The 18,066-nt window shown below is 37.6% G+C and overlaps 1 protein-coding gene across 1 annotated transcript in view; it reads left to right on the top strand.

The window, feature by feature from the left end:
• The first annotated feature begins 5,964 nt into the window (after positions 1 to 5,964).
• The window catches only part of nampt1 (nicotinamide phosphoribosyltransferase 1), a 33,859-nt gene continuing 21,757 nt past the window's right edge, over positions 5,965 to 18,066 (top strand). The window contains exons 1-3 of the mRNA XM_059326128.1: positions 5,965 to 6,159; positions 14,900 to 15,056; positions 17,595 to 17,698. Coding sequence (XP_059182111.1) covers positions 6,106 to 6,159; positions 14,900 to 15,056; positions 17,595 to 17,698 — 315 coding nt within the window. The 5' untranslated portion in view covers positions 5,965 to 6,105. The remainder of the gene's footprint in view (positions 6,160 to 14,899; positions 15,057 to 17,594; positions 17,699 to 18,066) is intronic.

The following is an 18,066-nucleotide window of genomic DNA, read 5'->3' as shown; positions in this document are numbered from 1 at the left end:
ATTAAAAAACGTCTTTAAATAAAAGTACAAAAGTATCAGTATCAATATGTACTTTACTTAATTCTGGGGTCTATGATCACGCTGGCGTGTTTAGATAACGTGGCTTTTAAAAAACACACAAAATAACCAGGTCACGTGGAGCACTGCTGTCGACTTCACTCCAAATTACAGACTTAAAACTTTCTCCAGTTTTTTGTTTGACGTTCCGAGGTCATGTAAAATCAAATATATTATCGTTTTAATGTATTCAAAATGTATTCAAGTGTAAAAGTAGGATGGGACGAGGCAGGCGTGGCGTTTAGTAAAAATGGCAAAAAAGGGCTCTAATAATCTAACACTGTTCCTATAAATAAACATGTTTTTATGGTCATTTTTATGTATAGTTTTATTTCAGATTTCATGATTTTTGTGTATTTTTTGGCTCAATATGTTAATAAAGTGGGTTAAAATGAAAAAATAATTGTCAGATCATGTTGAAGTTGTGCTGAGAAAATACCAAATACTAAACATGGGTATAAATATTATGTGGTATATAAAGGGAAAATATGCTCAGACCCCAGAGGGTTAAGTATCAGAACCACTCAGATCCAAATATATTATTGGATTATTAGTATTGATGCATTTATGTAAGCAGCATTTTTGTCCAGTTAGGGCTAACTCTAACTACTTAAAGCACTGTTATGTGGTTTAATATTTTTTTTTAAAAGACCTGATCATTTAAAACCGATCATGTTTTTCATGTTAACTCTTGAACTGGAAAGTACAATATTTGCCTTTAAAATCTAGTGTAGAGAGTAGAAGAGTGACGAGTGACGTACAAGTAAAAAGTTACATAAATATAACAAAAACTTGTACTTTACTCAAGAAAAGGGTTTTAAGCTTTACATGCATTGAGTTGTAGCAAAACATATATAGATTGTATGCATTGATATGTTGCCTTGTTCTTAAAAAATAGTGTATTATATGTACAATATATACATAGATATTTTTGTATTGTTTGTAACTTTCTTTTCATTTGTGAATTTCAGGTTAAAACAAAACAGAAGGGCAAAAGTACTAATATGTTGGTAACATAGGCCATATAATAGTGTAGAAAGAAAAAGCGAAGAAACAAAAGGCCCAGAGAAAACAGCACAGTAGCACATGAGTGATTTCCAATTACATCAGGTTACATTACATACTTTGTACAGTCCATTTCCATCAGACTTTCATTTATTGGTCAGATTGCAGCCTTAATGAGAAGGTCAGTCTCTCCATACAGTTTATTTTGCTAACTATTGCAATCCAATCATCCTTTGATGGCTGGTTTACCTGCAGCCTTTTCTGTGTAATGGATTTCATGGATTTCAGGAAAGTTACATCAAGGGGCTTGTAGAAAATGGATGGATGGATGGATGGATGGATAGATAGATAGATAGATAGATAGATAGTATAGTTTTGAGGTAGTTTTGCTATCTATCTATATATCTATCTATCTATCTATCTATCTATCTATCTATCTATCTAAGTATATCTAAGTACAGTATTGGAGTGAATGGACTTTGTCACATCCAACCACTGCTTTTAACATGTATAATGCAGACGAAGGAGAATGAGGAGAAAAAAAGAACATTTATTGTATAAAACACTTTTCTAGAGCAGCTTAAACTGTAAGGGTTACACATTTGTCTCGCTTAAGAAAGTCCTGAAGCTTATTACACAAATGAGGATCGTAATAAGTGAACACAGTTTTTCCCAGCTCCATATTCACATATGAGATATCCACTTATGAATGTCCCATATTTCTAAGTCTTAAAAAGGGGTGATAAATGAAATGGTAGCCTATTAAGGGTGGCTTTGGTGTCCCCTCTGAGTGGTAGGCTAAGTGAAGGCCAGCCTAACATCTCGTAAAGGATACAATGATGTGTTCTAAAACTGTCACCTGTAATGAATCTAAGAGAGCGGTGATACATGGCATGAAGGGGTTTGAGTGTATTTGCAGCAGCACGCATGTAAATTACATCTGCACAGCACTGATAAAAAATATTGCCTCTACAATCTGTGGCTTAATTCTAAAAGTGAGAGGCTCTGTTTATTTATATAGAAGAAGCCTAATTTAGATTCAAGCTTATTAGTCAGTTCTCAACATGTGTTTATAAGTCATAGGGACAGATATAAAAAATCTTTCCTGCCACATGCCATCACACTGTACAATAACAAATAATAGCCTGGTTCATTACATACTGTCTATGCACTTTATGTGTTCTTTATGCACACTGTTCATTGCACCTTATTTGTTTCATAGCACCAACATTTTTATACTGTATATTCATATTTATTCTGCACTGGAATTCTATTCTACTCCTTAATACATACTCCTTCTTTAGACACTTTATATTTTATTGTATTTTTATTGTATTTTTATATTTTATTGCTTGAAGTATGCCTAGGTTTGTTCTTTTTATTTAATTGTCATTGTCTATGTGTGTAATGCTGCTGCTACATTGTAATTTCCCAGCTTGGGATAAATAAAGTATATCTATCTATCTATCTATCTATCTATCTATCTATCTATCTATCTATCTATCTATCTATCTATCTATCTATCTATCTATCTATCTATCTATCTATCTATCTATCTATCTATCTATCTATCTATCTATCTATCTATCTATCTATCTATCTATCTATCTATCTATCTATCTATCTATCTATAAGAACATTTTTCATCCATCCTGATGCCCAGGTACTTCCTATAACATGGGACTTGCTATACTTAAGCACACATTATTGCACTGATGGTGAAACTTAAAGGATTCTTCCTTAGGGATCTGGTGAATAAAGAAATGATAAATAAGACACCAAAATGTGTTTTTCAAACAGCTGATAGACAGAAAATGAATGTGCATATTAATAACAATCAATAAATCATTTCAGTGTTATTTCAAGCATTAAGTTGAAATATCTGGGTTCAGCATCTTCTTTATGCTGCTTTTGACTGTTTTTTTTAAATTATTGTAAATTGAGTGGATTTTGGGCAATTGGTCAGAAGGAAAAATATATTTAAAGCTGACATTTTGGACTGATAAAACTGGATTCGGCATTTTTCTCATTGACAAAATTACTGGTCGATTAATCAACAATGAAAATAATTATAAATTACTGCCTAATAATTCCTTTTGAGGATCGAAAAATAATCTGTTATTGTAACTGCAAGTTTAGCTGGAACATTAAGATATGGATTTTGAGTTTCTGAGTCATGCAGCAGGTAATTTTCCAACATTTTCAGCTTGTTTTCTTGGTGCCAGTCTTGCAGAGCTCCTCTAAGACTTTTACGACATTCCCAAAAATACTGAAAGAGAAAAACAAAGGAAAAATACACCCCCAACACATGAGTCCCCCACTATTCATATCATCATATTTGTTATCAAAGAACCTGGCAGTCAAATAAACAAAGGTAATAAAATGGGAAACACCTTCTTATAAAATAAATTATTCTCTCTCACTTTATTTAGGGATATCAGGTAGAGGTTATATACAAAGTGAGGAATATTCTGGTGTCTGTAGATCAAAAATGTCATTAAAGTTGCAGTAAACACAACCAAAACCTGATTTAAGATGCTGCCAAATTGCGTACTCCTGACATGCCAAAGTATTAGAAAAGAGTGGATTTGGCAAGCTGTGGGCTTCCATATCAGTTGGCACAAGTCTTGGCTATCCTCCCAGGCTTTTAGTTTTCCCAAGCCACTGGAAATCAACCTTGAATATTTTAACCAAGGTCTTGTTGGTTATTACCAGACACAACAGTGTGTGGCTCCTGGGGACACCGACTGTTGCAGGAAAGTTCAGATGTTGTTTTGGGAACTTTTCCAGGTGTGATCACATCACAAGGTGATCTTTAGTTTTTGTGCAAGATTCCTTCAGGTTAGATGGGAGGGTAAGGTGGGGTGGGTTGAAATACTATAAACTACAAAAATGTTTGTATATCCATAACTGTACATCGTCCATTGTTATGACAATAAAATATTGTTGAAAAAAAAAAGATTCCTTCAGGTTTCCTGTGTATAATAACCTCTTCAAATGCTATATAACACACTTCATACTTCATTTTACAGACTAACTATAAATTCATTCTTGAATATTGCTAAATTTCAACCAATTTTAGGAAAAGTAATAAACATTTCCTTGTGAAGATAGCCAACTCAGAAGTACACTGAAACCAAACTTTTTTTTTTGTGGCAACTAAATTTGGTGCTATACTACATCATTTCCATCCATGATTGTGAATGTCTTTCCCTTGTATTCCCTCCAAAAAGCAAATGGTAATGAAGGTTTCTTGCTCTTTGTTCATATTTTATTGCAGTGTTACATCATTCCTCTGTTTGCTTTGTTTGATTGCATTGTTTTGATCCAGATCTACTTTTAAGCCATTGTTGAGCTTCGACAATAACCTTATGATAAAGAACTTTCATTTTGTTGTAAATACTCATTAATACAGCTCACCAAACCTTTTCACAATAAGGGCATAGCCTGTTAGAAGTTATTAATAATAGTTAATATAAAAAAAATAAAAAAACACTTGACTGAGCTGTGAGTATTGTGTCATTTGTCCGTGTAAAACTTTCTGAATCCGATTCTGACACATGTTAAGGTGGGATAACTTTTACTGTTGCTGTTATTTGTTTTGGTTAAAAGGTTTTTGGTGACCTCAGTAATCCCCATAATGAATTAAAACATCAAAACTGATGTTATTTGACCAGGTATGGTGTGAATTTAGTAGAAATACAAAAGCTTTTTTTGACAAGTAACTGCTAAAATAACAACACTCCGTAAATGCATAAATGTGATAAATATACAGTAAACTCCAATGAGCCTTTTGGTGACCTTCATTTCTGATATTATACCAGCATTTTATGAGCAACGCTGCCCCCTTCTGCTGAGTACAAAAACTGCACATAAGAATAGGTCACCTCCGTGCATCATTTCTGAAAGGAAACTGAAGCAAAGAGCTCCCACTCGTGCTCTACTTTCCCACAGTACTATAAACAGGCTTGACAGATATTTAAAGGTGCCATGGCAGGCTCCTAAAAGGCCCTTATGTTCCCAGTATTCCCACAAAATCCCATTTACAAGCTGTTATAAATGGCATTTCAAAATGAATGTTATAGCTATTTTGTCAAGGTTATCATTCTATATGTTGTAATTGTCACTATTATAGCCTACTTTGTTATATGATATGACATTATTGTGTTGCATAGATATCTAATAATCTCTAAAACATCTGTAACTTGTGCATTAAGTTTATTTCTGGTTGTAAATAAGGGGTGTGGCAATATACTGGTACTGATGATAGATTGGCTATTTAAAAACTGAAATATTGAAAGCATGTTAATAATGCAACTATGGTAATACCGCAAAAATGTAATATTATACTGTGTGGTATTCACTGAGGTGTGAATATTTTATCAGTTCCTCTGGCTGCCTTCTCACTATCGATTAAGTGTAGTTGCTCTTTTTGTGCAGTACAAAAGAGACAAAAAAAACACAATAAACAAAGTCAAAGAAGGTTTTGACTGGTGTCTTCTTTTATTTTCTATAGATGACAGGATAATATAGTTATTGTGAATTATTTTGGCCATGATCATCCTGTAGTGAGATCATTGTCATAACCATGTTATCAGTCTGAGATACAAAATCTAACAGTGTTTATAAAATGATGAATAAAATAATAAATAATATCCATACGTTTAAAAGAAGGCAATAGCCGAGCCTAGCCGAGTCATATAATGATGAGTTAATAATTTAGTTAAGACTGCCTGTATGATGGGGGAAAAAAGAAAAGAAAAAAAATCGTATGGCCTTGTGTCTCGCTTTGCTTGTCGAGGGATCATCTTTGTATGTATAGACAGTCTTTGGTTAAACCGGATTGGCTGGACGAGTAGAACCGAACATAGCCGAGAATTGCCGGAGTTTGGTGACGACAGCAGCCCGCGCGCCGCCCCTTCCCCCGCCCGGTTCCCTCAGCTCGTCTCCCCCTGCCCAGCTACACTAGCAGGCTGGAGTCCCCGGCAGCAAGGCACGCAATACACTGACAGCTGCGACTGATACACCACCGAGGGGGGAAAGATGGAGCACAGAGACGCCGACTTCAACATATTGCTAGCGACCGATTCATACAAGGTACCGATTCATGTAGGGTTTCAGTCGGCGGGGGGCTGGGTGGTGGGGAGCGGCTGATGGATGAACATTGATAAAGTCAAGGTGGTTTCATCATCAGTCCCAAGGCCATCACACTGCTCTCTGTGGCCGGTCTCCGTCGGTTCACAGCAGGCCGAATGGGCTGGAGGAAGAGGAGGAGGGGGCTGGTGCAGCCGAGATAGGGTACCAAATTCAGAAAGCAAGCATCCCCCTTTGAGCTAGCAAGCTAACTTATATGTAACGCCGCTAGTTCACCACCGGCTTTGCTAGTCAGTTTATCAAGCTAGCTGTACTAGCTAGCTGGCTAGCCCGGGATTGATATAAAAAGGCTAATATTAGCCACTAGCTAGCAAGTGCTGTGTGCATAGCCCGGTGTACTGCACATGGACAAAGTCTCTTTCAAGAGCCCAGCCAGGCGTAACGTTAGCCAGCATGGTGCGAGCCTGTTCCACTGTGTTTGCTTCACTTCCGAGAAATCAAAAGCGAAAGTTGGAAAGACTCACGGGTATTTTCCTTCTGTGACACAGCTAGGTTATCTGAGTCCAAAGTCCTGCACGATCCGCGCCTTTAAACGATATTTAACAGTGGACTGCGGGCTTTTTTTAAATCCCTGATGGCAAACATAACAGCGAGTAGTGTATTATCTAACGTTAACTAACTAACAATGGAAACAGAACAAAATGCATGTATGCAGGAACGTTTAATCGCAGGTAGCAAGCGGTTGGTTACCCGGGACGGTTGCCAGGTACAGCAGTCATGTGACTGTTCAGTGATGGTGTTGATGGGACAGAAGGACACAAATGACACAGAGGACAGGGAAGAGAGTTAGAATAAAATAAAAGCAACAAAGATAAAAATAAAAAGGTCCAGGCTGAGATCACATAATATCATATCGTCGCCCTGTTAAAATAATCGCCTAACTAATTTTTTCAAGTTTTGCAGGAAACAAAAAACTTCACCAAAAGTGTAACATACGACATTTATTGATCATTTCCCTCAAAAGGAATGTAACAATGGATGGCTATTGGCATAATAATAACACTGTGTGTAAATTATGTAACTTAAGAGAAATAAATGACTAAGGCAATTTTTTGAACATGCCTTTGTGACTTAAGCAAGATATGGTAACACTTTATTTTGAAGGTGTCTACATAAGAGTCACACGGGCCTGTCAGAAACATGACATGGCAAGTATCATGAGCATTAATGTTACTTCAAAGTGTCATTAATGTTCATGACACATCCCATGTCATGTTTATGACACGCTCATGTCACTCTTATTTAGACACCTTCAAAATAAAGTGTTATCATATCTTGCTTAAGTCACAAAGGCATGTTAAAAAATTGCCTAAGTCACATTTTATTTTGACTTAGGCATAATAAATCGGCTTAAGTCACACTCTTGGCAAAGGCCATTATCTTAAAGGGGTAAAATCACATGATCTGATCAACTGAGGATGTAGGCGTTTTTACCATAGGTGGCCGGCGTCATAAGGGGATGATTTAGGCAAAAAAGCTATTTTGACAAAAAATGACTTGGGTGATTATTTTAACTGTGACGACATAATATCATATATTAAAAATTGCCTTTAATTAAACCTAATGTATCAAATAACAGAATACTGTGTGAATAGTGTGGCATTACTATATGTAATTAAACTACTGTGATGATTTAGCTGGTAGTTTAACTATACGTTCATATTTGCATAGTGATTCAAGTCGTTAAGTTACTTTATTGTCATTTTTTGTGTTGTAAGGTAATTATTTACCCTCACCTGGGCTCAAGTTTCTAACTAATAACCATTGTATAAAACCAGAGCTGACATTCCTTATACTCCAATGATTGGTTGGGTATTTTTATTTTTGTATAGGTTATCTATGACGTGTGAAACATTAGGTACTTTTTGCAATAAATTCAATTGAGTGGCATTTGTCGTATTATATTTTGTTATAATTATGTATCATATGCGCATTGTCAATTTAATCATGTTTTTTGCTCAAAGTTGTTTCAACTTTTTTCAACTGTAGCCAAACTAGATTTCCTCCTAAGGTAGCTTAGCTGAAGCTTCTCATGTAAGGTCCAATGAAACATTAGCGTCAATTAATCAAGCATTAGCTTCATTATTACAATAAAGTGATGTAATCATTAGGCACTTTCTCATAGTGCAATAAAAATAGACTCTAGGAACAGATTGTACTTCTACCTGCACCCTGCACTTTTTCTGATGGTTTTATTGAATCTATTTCAGTGTAGGTTTGCAACAATACGTTGACTAATGGCTTGAATAAATATTGAGTTAATAAGATGTATTTTTGTTCATTTTGTTAAAAGTTTTCTTTATTTGTTTTCAAACCATACATGCCAGTATTATTGCATTTAAGGGCCGAATGGGACTACAGTAAGAGATGTATTTCTGAAATATCTCTTAACAGAGTGCTGTACAAGTATGTTTAATGAACCTGTGTCTCCTAATGCACTCTTTTTGATTCTCAGCCAGGCTCTGAGAGTGTGAGAGGTCTTTTCATTTGAGGTAAATTAACATGTAAGAAGACAAATGCTTCTTTCTGTGAAGTGGAGATACTAATGATATCAAAACTGCTGTATCTTTCTCCTTATGCAGTTAAGATGTAGTTTAACAATTATTTAGGGACGTACAAATTGGGGTGTAAATCACAAGTTTAATTATGATACAATATATTGATTCTTTGGACATAAATATGATATTTGCTGACGTCATAAAGTCTTCCATGATAGGATTTCTATTTGATTCAAATCATATATGATATACTGTGATATCATCTCATATCGAACACAAGCCTCATATGACATATACCCCATTTAACACAATCAATTACACTTATATCTGCCCACACAATGTATATGATTTATATTTCGACTGACTCACCCCAAGCAGCAATTTGATTTATGAAGAGAATGAATTCCTTGTTTACTTTCCTGGAATTTCAAGGGTATCGTTTTTAGTTTCCAACGTGCAGCTACACTTTCAGTTTCTATTTCATGGAAATGGCTTGTTTCATTAGCTTATCTCTATCATACACAGCATTTCAAGGTTGCTGGTTTGTCTTGAGCTGCTGCAAAGGGAAGTAGTTCAGGAAAACAGTTAACTCCCTCTGGAGGTGGAAGACTACGAAAAACAATTTCCAGGGCAATGATTTATCAAAACATATAATAGAAATTTGGAAGGATTAGCATCTCTTTCTTTATCTCTCAGTAATCACTTTCCTATTGCGCTCAGAAAAGACAACATGCTCCTTTATGAGCTGCAACAGTAGAAGGCTGCATTTGAAATATAAAGGAAAACGTTAATGAAAACAATCTTTCTTGTAATGTCTAGATAGGAAGAAGGCTAGAGAGAGAGAGAGAGAGAGAGAGAAGAGAGAGAGAGAGAGAGAGAGAGAGAGAGAGAGAGAGAGAGAGAGAGAGAGAGAGAGAGAGAGAGAGAGAGGAGAGAGAGAGAGAGAGAGAGAGAGAGAGAGAGGAGAGAGAGAGGAGAGAGAGAGAGAGAGAGGAGAGAGAGAGAGAGAGAGAGAGAGAGAGAGAGAGAGAGAGAGAGAGAGAGAGAGACAAAAAGGTTTGGGTGGGTTCTGATCAAATTTCATGTTATGTATGTTGCCATACCAGGGCTGAAGTTACTGTTATTGTCTCCTTAAACAGCCAGTTGAGTTGCAAAAACGTAAGCTAAACGAAAAGCCTTCCAGTCATTTAGGATCAGTTGTCTGACCACATGAGGGGGTCATATCCTAAACGGTAACAACATGTGTATTTGGGTGTGTCTTGTTGTTTCTTTGACAGTGGCTGGGATATGTTGATTGTGCATGACTGTGCAATAACCTTTTGTAAAGAGAGGAGGGGGTAGTGTGCAGGCCAAGACGCAGACCAACCAAAGGCATGCACTTTGTTCACAGGACATGAAAACAATCTGCACCTGAATGCCTTTGTGTGTTGTCTGTTTGGACTGAAAAAGAGAAGCTCAGCCTCAAAGCCAAGCTTTCCTATTGTCTGGAAACACATACACACACATGCATGGGTTCATTGTTGGTGTTAAGGGTCTGTCAGATCAGAGCATACTACAGGGTGGAGGTGCACAATATGTCATTGTTCATGAAAGCAATACAAACCCAAGTTTGTTGGCATATGACCACATTTACGTAACAGTTGTTCTGATCCTTAAATCCGGAGAGAATTATAGTGAGTAAGTAGGTAGGGGGCTACGATTTTGTGGCTCCAGTGAAGGTTGAACCTGTGACATTTAGCTAATGGGATGGTCTCATTAAGCATTATGACACACTCACAGCTGCTGCATGCTTCAGATGTTGTGCTGTTTGCAGAGAGACGCATCACCTGAGAAAAATCCTGTCTGGTGGCCAGATTCTTTTTTGTATCCAGACATTTAATTCTTTATGCAAGCTACTGCTATCTCATTTTTTAAAGACATTTGCATGCCGTGTCCCAGAACATTACTGACTTCACCTGGACTTTCAATACTTTAACATGCTGTGTGTGTCTGTTTCATAGTCAATATATCTTTAATCTGATTGATGTTGCATTTGTAAATACCTCACCACCATCAGGGTTTTACAGTGCAGATTAAAGGAGGAGGTTGTTTAATATTTTAGAGAAAATCAGATCAGAGATTGATTTGAACGCTAATCTGTAGAGCCAGCTTCACTTAGGATCGATGAATATGACGATGTATATCATCAAAACTTAATTGAAATGCAGATTGCATGTATTTTGTTTATCACAATGTGATAAAACCAGCAGCAATATTTATTTCATTTGGACAACGCTTTGCTTTCTGACTGATCCTTGCATATGGGAGTCAACCATAAGTGCTGTTTGCTAACAGAGTAAATAATTTAATTAAATTAAATAGATTGACCGCATTGATGGTGATATTCAATCCAGCTATTTGAGTCAGTATCGATCTGGTTTAATGGATTGGCGCATCCCTAATTCAGTTTACTGTAATGTACAACAAAGCAATGTATCTAATCTTCACATAGAAGAAGCTGAAACTGGCAAGTGTTGGTCATGAACATTCAACTAACAGAAAATTAAATTGCAAGTCTTTATAATAAAAGGTCTATAGAAGGTCTTGCAGAACATTTTAGCTGGAAATGACTGGGAATGAAGCAAAACAGTGAAGTTACAGGTCAGAAAACCAAAACAATGAGCTGAAAGAAACCAAAATGCTCTGTAGAGCCAAGAGAAAGTGATAACTTCAGATTACACATTATTTTCTTCATTGATAACATAACGACTATAATTTGTGGATCTTTGATGATTTTCCTCCTGGTTCCATGAAAATGTGCCAGATATCCTTTAAAAATATGATTTATTGCTGTTTTATTACATGATGTTCCATGGTGACATTATGCTATTATATTGGATAATATCATTGGATAATACACAAACAGATCTGGCTTTTGTACCTTGCAAACTAGACCACTACATGTTTTGTGATTTTATAACAGTGTTTGTGTATATACATCGGCATGTGGGCCAATGAATGTGTACACACACGTGGTCAGGCCTAGTGTCATGTTGTGTGTCTTGACTCTATTTTGAGTCCTCGAAAGCCCACAGGAAAGGACAGGGACAGGGGTCAAAGCAACTGAGTAGTTCATTGACATTTATCTCTTCTCCTATTCACAAAGCGTGGGCGAGGAGTTGTTTTTTATTTCCCTCCTCTGTACATAACGCCTTGTTTTTCCTGATTGCGATCTTGCCTTAAGGCAGTTTTCACATGTGTATACCTGTGGCTCCAACGTAACCTTTATGTTTATTTACAATGGTGAGGAATGACTTGTCTCCCAAGGTTATAGTCAAATGAAGGGCAAGCCAATGTCCTATATTTAGACTTGTATTTACAATTATTTTATTCAGAACCATTGGCATGTCTCTAGACTCCTGTGGTTGTAAATTAATTTCCATTAAGTATTTTAAGCTACATTTTGTATGAAAATTGAAAAGAGATCAGTCTGAAAGCTAATATCTGATTACTGAGTGAGCTGTGGGTGTTACTATCATCTTGTTGACCTTATTTGTGAAAATTGCCCCTCAAATGCCCCCGGTGTACTCTGTCGAGATCATGGACTCATTTGATCGCCGCACGGCTACAGCTGACACTATCATTTTTCCTTCCTGTGTGTGTGTCTGTGTGTGTGTGTGTGTGTGTGTGTCTTTAAGGTCCCTCTCAAACAGTTTATCCATTCTGTGTTTGTGAAACATGCCTGGACTTGCCTCACGCACCTCTGAATTGCATACTCTTTATTTTAACGGTCATTATATCCGGTATCAGATAGTTGACAGTAGAACATAAAGGAGAAACACACACAGCCCTGAAAGTGATATTTTTCTGAATAATAGAGAGCGTGAGAGAGTGTGTGTGTGGGGGGAGGAAGCCTGACATGCCTCGCCATGATTGTGACATTTAGTACTGTATTATTTGGTTCAACATAATGGATTGATTGATGGGTCTTTTGTCGAACTGGAATGTTTTCTCAAATCACAGATAAAATACAAATGCCATGGCAGTGCTCCATATCTTTTCAGTTGTGACCCTGAATAGCACTCAGGGCTGCCGGCAGCAAGTTGCTAAACTTTTAGACTCCTTAATTTACATCATGAAAGTTTTATTTGCTTGAATATATTTTATTGTTGCTTTTGCATTCTAAAAACTGCCCAGACATCCAAGAGTATGATGTGTAGTGTGTTTAATAAGTAGTGTTTAAATTGCGGGTTGCATCTGGATACAATATTAGATTGATTCATTGGACAACAATACAATATTTGCCAATATCACAAAGTCTGCCGCAGTACGACGCCATCGAGTGATATGAGACGTCACGTTATCATACGCCTTTTTAACACAACCTGTTACATTTTTATCAACTCACAAAAAACAACTAAAATATGATTTTACCATTTTATTTTGGAGCTCTTCCGTAATTTTAAATAGAAGAATAGAAAAGAATAAAAATAGACCTTCTGTTCACTATAAAGGGCCACATTGCATTTAAGTGCAAATGTTTTTTATGGGTTAACTTTAAGAATGTGTGATGATCTTTCAATTATGAACATAGAACATTCCCAAGATCGGTTCTATCTTTGTGCTCTGCTCGCCCCTTAAAACAAAATAGGGAGATTGTCAAAATAAAAGCGTATTTTAAAGACGCCGTTATGCATGGATGTTTAGGCATTGTGTCAATGCAGTTGGATCGTTCACCTATTAATCAATATATCGATGAATTGTTACACCCCTAGTGATCACACCTGCAAATTTAAAGAAGTACTTGGTATATAATTTTAAGTTTTGTCACCATTCATATGGAGGGTGCCATCAGTCTCTCTGAAAGGCAGGTCTATCTAGTATTTGCTGTTTGGCAATGCCAAGATATCACGACCTGGATGACTCGGATCCTTTATATACAGTTTAAGGAATAGACTTAATTTTGCATAGATTCATGTAGACATAACCACGATAATTCTGGCTGACCTCGATGTCGCCCATTGTGTTTACATGTAAGTTTGTTTATGTCACTTTGCTTTCTGTCTTTTTAGACAACATGATGTCTTACAAACAGCAGGTTTAACCGACTACTATAAGAGCTGGGCACATGCCTAAACATGTTTTCACAGCGCCCTAAGCCTAATGAACAGAAATTAATGAAAATACCAAGACATGTTTTACTGTAATTCTGCTCTGTTGTTTATTTATTATTTTATAGTATTTTTAAAAATAAAAAAAATCACATTCATGTGTTAATGTTCTGAAGAATTAAAGTACATTGCTCTTTGGAAGGGTGTACTTGCATTATAATGGTCTTTAAATTACAATTGTATTGTTTATCACAGTAATTCCTGGGACAATATATCGTCTAACAAACAAAGTTATCAAGGGAGGTCAATGTGCATGTTTGTGCAGGTTAAACAAGCTGTGTGACTTGGTTTACAGTGTGTGTCTGTGTTCACATTGCTAGGCTTAATATTTGTACCTCATGAATTTTAAGTCTCCTGACAAACTACTGAACAAGGCTCATGGTTAACATGCAGAGCTCATTTCCTTTAATGCCTCAAAGTAAAGACCAGTCCTGTAAGAGCAAACAATGATGTAATTTCTCATTTATCATAGGTATATGTGTGTGTGTGTGTGTGTGTGTGTGTGTGTGTGTGTGTGTGTGTGTGTGTGTGTGTGTGTGTGTCTTTTTTATTGGCATCATTGTGCAGAATGAACATCATCACTGTTTGTCTAGTCCAAACAAAGATCGCAAACTTTATTATTCCTTTGAACCTTGACAAAGGCAGCATACAAGACCTTCTCTCTCCGTTCTTACTTTTCACAATAAAAGCCCTAGACATAGAACTGTTTACCAGAGGGAACTAAAATTCACTCACAGCATGATGACAAATTGAAACTCAATAAAATAACCTACAGTAGTTCATGATATACAACAGCTTACCTCAGTCAGACTGTCAGACACTCCCCTTGTAAGTTGCTCCTTTGCCTATGCAAATATATTGAGAAATTCGCTTTGCTGCTGGTATAAATAGCTTTTAATGTGAAATATTCACATTTTGTGATGTTTATTCATAATGTAATGGCCTTCAGACATTTAAAAGAGGGTCTTAATAAATGTTACCATAGCATCGCCAGGCTAATATGTCTCCTCTCCTTGTTGTTTGCTGTCTCTGCAGGTAACACATTACAAACAGTACCCTCCGAACACGAGTAAAGTGTACTCGTACTTTGAGTGCCGTGAGAAGAGGACCGATCCCACCAAAAGCAGAAAAGTAAAATATGACAAAACCGTCTTCTACGGCCTTCAGTACATCCTCAACAAATACCTAAAAGGTAAGCCCTGAATTAAATTAAGCTGCTCGAAAAAGCGCCCATGTTTTTATTGTGCATGCAATGGAATTAAAGTGCCCTTGAGCACAACAGTGATTCGGCCACCTCCGACCCAGTGTGAGCTGCGAACGCTGCCAGACTGAATGACTTTGCAGCTTCCTGGTTTTGCCCTATGAAGCCACCACCTCTGTTAATGATTCATGTCTGTGTAAATATAAATATGTTTCCAGTCAACTTAACAATTTAAATAAGGGTTGCATTCTAATACTTTGAAGACATAACCAAGGCATTTTTGCTTTCATGTATTGAAGTCAACAATGCACATAATGCTTTCAGACTCTGTGGGAGCATCCTAGTACACTGTTCTACTGTTGTCCAGTGATTCTCTGTTTGCAATCAGGGCACATACCAAAAGCCTTTTGTGGTGTGTTACTGGTCCCCGTGGGAGCATTTTATCTTTTTGCTCCCCCCCCCCCCTCCAGGACAAAGTCAGAGCAGTGCAGGGTCAGCTGCAGAAGTGCATGCCTGGAGGTGCTAAAGACTGCAGAGTGCATTGCTTAAGGACACTTCAGCAGGGCAGGTGCTTTCTGCCTGCAGCAACAGTCCCACTACTCACTTTAAAAACAAGAAGGTTACAATCTGCTTCTCATTGATTAGACAAAGCCAAAAAGTGAGCGAGAAAAGACTGAAATGAGGCAAAGTATAATGCATGCAAAATATTCAATGCTCCAATTAACTCAAGTTTGTAAAGGTGGATGTGTAAGTTCGTTAGCATGATCCTGAGGGTCATGGGAGAGAGCGCGAGAGACAGACAGAGAAGGAGTCAAAAGAAAGAAAGAATGCATCTCCCTCCTGTCCTCCTAAGAGGATTTCATGGTGCGGTAGCAGAGGTGCGGGGGAGACAGAGAGCCAGCGAGAACAGAAAGAGAGAAGACAAAAGCACAGCTGCTCTTTCACCGTATGAGGGAGAAAGACCAGCTGTCTGCGCAGAGCGTCCATCGGAGCTCAGTGATTAGGGCCAACTATTAGAGATGCATCCTTGATCCTCGAGCTTATGAAACCGAAAGGGTGCATCATGAGTCTTCAAGACTGAGTCATTGGTGTGAATTTTAATCTTGTCGAACTGGACTTTCACCGAGGGAGTGGCACAGGGAAAAAACGTGAATGAGATTTTCTTGGATAGACGAAGAGTCATAGTGAAAGGGAAAGCAGATCATCTGTTTCCACAAACCCCTGTATAAGGCTTAAAAATACTCTGTAATTAGGAGTTTACAAGGTTTCACATTAAAGGGACAGTTCTGATTTTTTGAAGTGAGGTTGTATGAGGTGCATACCAACAGATTACTTGCAGTAGGAAACAGAGTGCAGACCTTAACCACCTAAATAAAGCCCCACCCTAAAAATGTTTTATCCACTTATGTGTATGCTATTTTCATGATTTGTCCACCAAGTTTTGCTGCTATCCACAGCCGTTTCATTTGGCACTACTCTTTGTCAACTGCGGAATTCCATGTTCCTACACATGAGCGCAACAGATCGGTTTTGATCAGAATCCAGTCGGTAGTTTTATAAGAAACAACCAATACAAGAAAATAAAAATGAGCCAATGCCGTTCAACATGGAGACAAAAGGATATCTTTATAAACCAAAATATCCTAAAGAACTTTTGGAGATGGAGACTGAAGGGGCTGAAAATCTGTGGAAACTAAACCCCAAGATGAAGCCAGAGAAAGAGTCCGAGCACCCTGGTGGTGCCGGTGTCTAAACTGTAAGCCCATGCCTACAGACCTGGAGAGCTCTTGCTGCCATGAGTGGGACTTGGTTCTGTTTGATTCAGACCAAAACAGCTGATCTGCGGCATGGAAGTTCTACGGTTGACAAAAAGTAGTGCCAAATGAAATGGCTGTGGATGGCAACAAAAATCTGTGGACATATTGTGAATGAGCCATACACATAAACTGGTATAACATTTATAGAGTGGGCCTTTGTTTCGGTGGTTGAAATACGTTTTGTGACAGTCGCGGTTTCCTGCCCGGAGCCCTCGCCTGGTTCTCCAAACTGGGAAACGTGCAGACCATTATCAACTATCCCTTTTAAAGTAATAATCTTGAAATTTTAATCAGTGTCTGTAAAATAATTTGCAGTATTGTTATTTCATTATTTCACATTTCTGGGGTAAAGAAGTTGGTGACCATTTGCCATTACCCAGCAGACGTTTGTCCACCGAAGAGAGCCAAGCTGGCTGTTTCCCCAATATACAGTTTGAATTTAGGAATATCACTCTTGCATTTGTACATATCTTTCCCTGTTGTTTTTTGTGTACAGCGGTTTCTATGGTTTAAAATTTTGAAATTCAACAAGAAGGTGGTTGGTGTGTGTTTGGATAAAGACTCCTTGTCAGTATGCACGGGATGCTTTTAATTGAATTACAACAGTGGACAGAAGAGTAGCGTTCCTGTGCCTTCCCCACATCACTGTGTTTCTCCAACATGTCTTTCTGAACCTTACTGAGTTTTTTTCTTTTTCCTTCTTCCTCTCCAGGAAAGGTAGTGACCCCAGCAAAGATCCAGGAGGCGAAGGAGGTATACAGAGAACACTTCCAGGATGATGTTTTCAACGAGAAGGGCTGGAATTACATTTTGGAGGTAAGAGGCTGCCAAAAGTGACCTGATAAACTTGTTTTATGGCGATACTTTGTGGTTGTACCGAAGTATTTTCTGAATATCTGTATGAACTTTCAGTGAGGGTTACAGAGACTATTCTGTTTATATGTAGATGCCAGTGCATGCTTGTGTTTGCACATGAAACATTCTGAAGGCAAAAGTCTGCCTGGGACATGTACACACACACACACACACACACACACACTCAGGACACACACATAATAGAGCAAGCTTGCAATCTGATTACTGTCATAAGGGTCACATTCTGCAGTAGCAAAGTGGAGCTAAAAATAAACAAAGAAAAAGCCTGTACATTTTCAGAGGAGGCTTGGAGGCTAAAAGGTATGTCT

Source organism: Centropristis striata, chromosome 22 (genome assembly GCF_030273125.1).
Source record: "Centropristis striata isolate RG_2023a ecotype Rhode Island chromosome 22, C.striata_1.0, whole genome shotgun sequence".
NCBI classification, from domain to species: domain Eukaryota; kingdom Metazoa; phylum Chordata; class Actinopteri; order Perciformes; family Serranidae; genus Centropristis; species Centropristis striata.
The sequence above is the reverse complement of the archived record's forward strand: the minus strand, read 5'-3'. Positions and strand labels throughout refer to the sequence as shown.